The 5,000-nt window shown below is 30.8% G+C and overlaps 2 protein-coding genes across 4 annotated transcripts in view; one reads left to right on the forward strand and one right to left on the reverse strand.

The window, feature by feature from the left end:
* LOC125032541 (integral membrane protein 2B-like) overlaps window positions 1-2,743 on the forward strand; it is a gene marked incomplete in the record, with an annotated part of 12,327 nt that extends 9,584 nt beyond the window's left edge. For both annotated transcript variants that reach the window (XM_047623733.1, XM_047623735.1), the window contains 1 exon segment: window positions 1-2,743. This exon segment is cut by the window's left edge and continues 466 nt beyond it.
* A 306-nt stretch (window positions 2,744-3,049) lies between these two features.
* The window catches only part of LOC125032540 (ecto-NOX disulfide-thiol exchanger 2-like), a 36,991-nt gene continuing 35,040 nt past the window's right edge, over window positions 3,050-5,000 (reverse strand). For both annotated transcript variants that reach the window (XM_047623732.1, XM_047623731.1), the window contains exon 17: window positions 3,050-4,645. In XM_047623732.1, the coding sequence (XP_047479688.1) occupies window positions 4,555-4,645 (91 nt within the window). In that variant the 3' untranslated portion in view covers window positions 3,050-4,554. The remainder of the gene's footprint in view (window positions 4,646-5,000) is intronic.

The raw sequence follows: 5,000 nt of genomic DNA on the forward strand, positions 1-5,000 counted from the left end.
GAAGAAGGTTAGTGAGTGTGGAGATAATTAAATTCCCAGATGTTCTGATGAGTGAAGAGAAGCATACTCAACATCACCTTTTTGGAGATGAGGTAGGACTATGTTCAGGGAATATCCTATTCCTTAAAATCCTCTGATCAGATGTTTAAAATTCTACAGGTGATTAATATACCAACATTATTTTCAAGTTGCTCATATTACAAGTATTAGGTTATAAATTAGAAATGATATAATCGCTCTTACTTGAGAACAAGTTTGTGGTTGATACCATTTTGGTCTTACTGCCATATATTTATTATTACGTGTTCATTAACCAAAAAAAGAAAAAAATATATGTGACTAGTCAGTCTGAAGCTCACTGATGCACATCTACCAAATCAGTGAAATCTTCATGCATTTGAAATTTTGTATTATTGATTTCTTATTATGTAAAGACAGATGCATAGATGAATATTGGATTGTTACATTAATTTTCAAAGTACAATAAGCACTTCTGTTTTTCTGTTACATTTAGTTGCAGTTAAAAAAAAACTGCCATTTAGTTCAATTGTGTTTACTTGTTTCATTTAGTTTTCTTTCTTGATGCTGTAGGATGTGGGTGAATTATTTTTAAAACTTGGTTATAAAAAAAAGAAAACAGGGTTTAAGTAAATAAAGTACAACACTTATTTAAATTCTATCTTTAGTGTAATGCCAGTCTTATTTTAGAAGGGGAAAAATTATAAATTAATTAGATTAAATATTCTGTATTGCCAGTGACAGGATTTTATAATGTGCAATGGAGTGGTTGGCTTTAACCATGAGTGTTGGTTCAGTGATTATTTGGGTTATTAATAAGAATTTTGTGTAAGTCTATGTAGTGCCATTATTGTTGTATTCAATATAACTGGTTTTTATTTACTTTTAAGATGATGGAGCTATATATATAAATGTTCTACTGCTCCATTTCATGTGTTATCTCATAATAATATGGACATATTTACAACAAGTTAAAATATAATTACCGAGAATTTGAAATAATCTATAAATATTTTAGTTATAAATGGGAGATAATATACTCTCAGGTTTTGTTTAAAATTTTTGTCACCAGATATAATGTCTGGCATGTCACTATAAAAGACATTATTTCATAACTGTATCTTGTATTATTTCATACTGTAGGTAGTCTTGACAGCATCGGTTCTGATACCATTGCCAAATTTATCAGGATGCCTGGACAAGTAGCTGTTAAAAGGTTTCCATGAACAAGAGTATTAGGGTTAATTTAGTGCTTCTGCATGGACACATGTACCCATCTGATGACAATAAATAGCTGATTTAACAAAACCAGACCACTCCATACATGACTTACAGTATGATAGTCCTAAACCATTTCTTTCCCTATACAAGAGAGGGAGGTAAACTGTCTAAAGCTTTGCTCACTATACAATGTTTTTCATTAAGTAGAGCTAAGATTTGCCTTTTAATAATTGGACTTCAAGAAGAATGATCTAAAAATATGCTTTCAAAATTTATTTTTTCCCTCCTTTATTTATGTTTTCATGTGCCATTTCAATAATAAAGGTATAAATAAAGGAATATACTGGTGTGTACATTTTGCAGAGCAATGGATTTGTATTTTCTCATTTAATCACAGCTGTTGTTTCTATGGGACATTAATGTCAAGTCACCTGGAGGTTGAACAATGCTTTAAATGTACAGAATCTGCTTGTATTGGAGGTTTTTAAAATTATGTAGCTGACACATTAAATGTATGTCAATAAGTAATTAGGAAGTCATGTTAAAGCAGGGACATCCTGTCGACCAAAAAATATTTTGTGTTACTAAATCGAGATATCAAAGGAAATGTCAAGTGAATATATCAGTACACAAATTTTAAGAGATCTCCTACATAAGCACTTGCCTCCAGTGAGCTTTCATCTTGGAATTCTGAACACTGCTGATATTGTGCTGCCTGACCCCATTCTAGTTTATAATTTATTCATATCCTTGTAGGAAAAGACCCAGTACAACTCAAACAAAAAATTAAGCTTGGGGAGGATGTGTATGGGATTTTATACAATTACTCACTTTAGACAATCATTTTTCCCCTAATTGAAGATGTCAATACCCTTACCACATTGAGGAACTTCAGGGCATAGCAGTCTTGAATGTTCATACATTAATATCAACTTTTCCCCTCTGTAGATTATGGAGGAAAGCTCAATAGTAATCACGTATGGTAAAAAACTAGCCATTCTACACAGACTTGCAGTTGTATTAGCTGGGTCGATTTTAAAGCTTTTGATATAATTTCAGAAGTTAAAAGCTTTATCTTCAGTATTATTATAATTTTGCATTCCCTTTCCTTAGATCCTGAATACCATATCAATATACTATAAGGCAGTTGCAGTTCAGTGGGTATAAACACAATGTTATGTATTTTTGGATATGTTGGAGAATTTCACACATGCACACATATACACATTATATATATCTATCTATATATATATGTTTGAACATTGAAATTTATATATATATGCATGTATATCATTGGCTTATCCTTGGTCTAATGAAATGCAGAATAATATGGACAATTCTCCAGCTATCTCCTTGTATAGAGTATAAGGCTGCAGATTTAGATAAGACATAAAACTGTATCAAGTATTTTGAAGTGCACCTCAATTCATACTCATAAATAAGAAATAAGGCAGAGAAAGCATTAGTGATTGTATCGATTACACTGTAATAGCTAAAAAAACAATGCAAGTCAGAATGCTTGGTAACTGAAGTAAGAAATGAGATGCCTCGGCTCTTTACATCAGGATTTTGGAGGCTCAAGTCATTTCATATGTGATAATGTTCACTGCTATATACTGAAGGAAGTCTATTATATCCACATTTTATATAGGTAGATACAAAATCATTGCAGTGTATATTTTATAAGTGTCCCAACATAAGGTATAATTGACCCTAATGAAAGAGATTTTCCCGATTCCATTACAAAATTATCTTGTATGTACTATGTGGCAAAGCTGTTGAAATAAGAAGGGCTAAATAAATTCATACATTGCTGTAATTCTTTTCTTCCAGTCCAGAGAAAAATGTTTTACTACAAAAATTTTAGGTTTGACAGAGAAATGCAAGATACATCAATAAACCCTGCACTTAACAAATAAAATATATATAACATATATTACAACCCATTTACAAGAATTTTCAATCAATAACAGAATTATTGGGAAAAAATACAGAATATTAATAATAATAAAAAAAGTGATTTGCAAATATTCACTATTTGTAAGAGAGCTTTTAAAGATAATGCAGCATTAAATGAACTCTGATGGCAACAGACTGTGCTATTAATCAGTCAATTATGAGTGAATCTTAGACATTATTGATAATGCTACTGTGTGAAACAAATAACATTGAAATGCTAAAGGCATACAGCTAATGAGAAGTCTTTAATCCATCCCAAGAGTGGACCACTTTAATTTTCAGCCCATATAGTGGTTTGGCATGAAATCTGTGCCACTAGAAAGAGACTATATATAAAAGTTTCTTAATAAAAATCTATAACAATTAACTGTACATCATACAATAATTTCAGTGTTACAGTAAAACCTCTTTGTAGTGCCAGTCTTTCAGTGAAACTATTTCATACTCTGAATACACCAGTGAGATTTGATACTACAGTGGAGTGGAATCTTTATTACATAATACAACTGTTTTTTTTTCTTCCCCTAAATCCTTTTGATTATATACTATACTTGTTCAAATCTCCAGCTAAAAACATCTCGGGTTTTCTGTATCAATTATCAACAGAAGCAAAATTAGGGTTTATGGCATGACAACAAACAAGTCTTACTGTATTATATACCTGACCCTTGTTAATTAATCAAACATATGATAAATTAAGCAGGCCTCTTTATCATATATCAAATATAACATTAGACTAGGAAATTACTCTCTCTTAACCCACTTGCTGCCAGGGGCATATATGCTTGGCACATTTTATTGGTTATTCCATGAACATACCCACCCCCTTATCCCCCACATGAAAGCAACCTTTAAGATCACAAAGTTTCAAATAAAAAAATAAAAAAAACCAGCATCAACAAATAACTAGCATCACCTTCAATGTTTTCTTCTTACCAAACTCAAAGTAGAAGAAAAATGGACAAAATGATTATCCACTAAAAACCTCTTTGCCCTTTAATCCTTCATAACATACAAACTATTGGAACAAATTTTAGAAAGAGAAAAACCATATGATAAAAAAAAAATGTTCCAGCAAATGGGTTAACAGACACAATGTGAAAGAAATCATAAGATATAGCAAAAATAATTGGTCCTATTATATAATGGATGTGTTATTCTGGCTGATTAAAATCTCAATAGTTAAACATTACAAAACAACACTAATTTATGCAAAAAATGCATAAAACTGAGACAGAGAAAAAAGGGCAGACATAACAAAATCATAATTATAAAAAAGTTAAAAAAATATTTTCAAATAAATTCTTTGAAAGAAGATGTATAGTCATGAAAACAAAGAAAAGAAAAAGAAAAGCTTCACATGGAGCATTCGAAGCCCGTGAAGATCCACTTGCGTTCAAGACAAGCACCAACCCCAGTTGTGATTTGCTTGAAGACTGTTGGGTACCTTTGAGGATTTGAAAATAATACCATTAGCACTATAATATTATCAATATCTTTGTTAAAATAGAAAACTCCAGTTAGTGCAAAGGGAGGATACTAACACTTACTACAATGTACAGAAACTATGAAACTGTATTCAAATCAATTCTTTTATGAAGCAATGATATCCAAGACAATGTCTCAAGAGAGACCATTATAATCATTCCAAATTGACTTGAATATACTGGTTTTCCATGAGGGAATTAACTGTATATTTCATGAAACTAAGTGAAAGTTAATTATGACAATATAAAAAATCGTTTAGGAATATCAAAAGATTTATATAAAAGATCTATTATTACGAAGTCGGTATTTGTAAG

The sequence above is a fragment of the Penaeus chinensis genome, chromosome 14 (assembly GCF_019202785.1).
Source record: "Penaeus chinensis breed Huanghai No. 1 chromosome 14, ASM1920278v2, whole genome shotgun sequence".
NCBI lineage: Eukaryota > Metazoa > Arthropoda > Malacostraca > Decapoda > Penaeidae > Penaeus > Penaeus chinensis.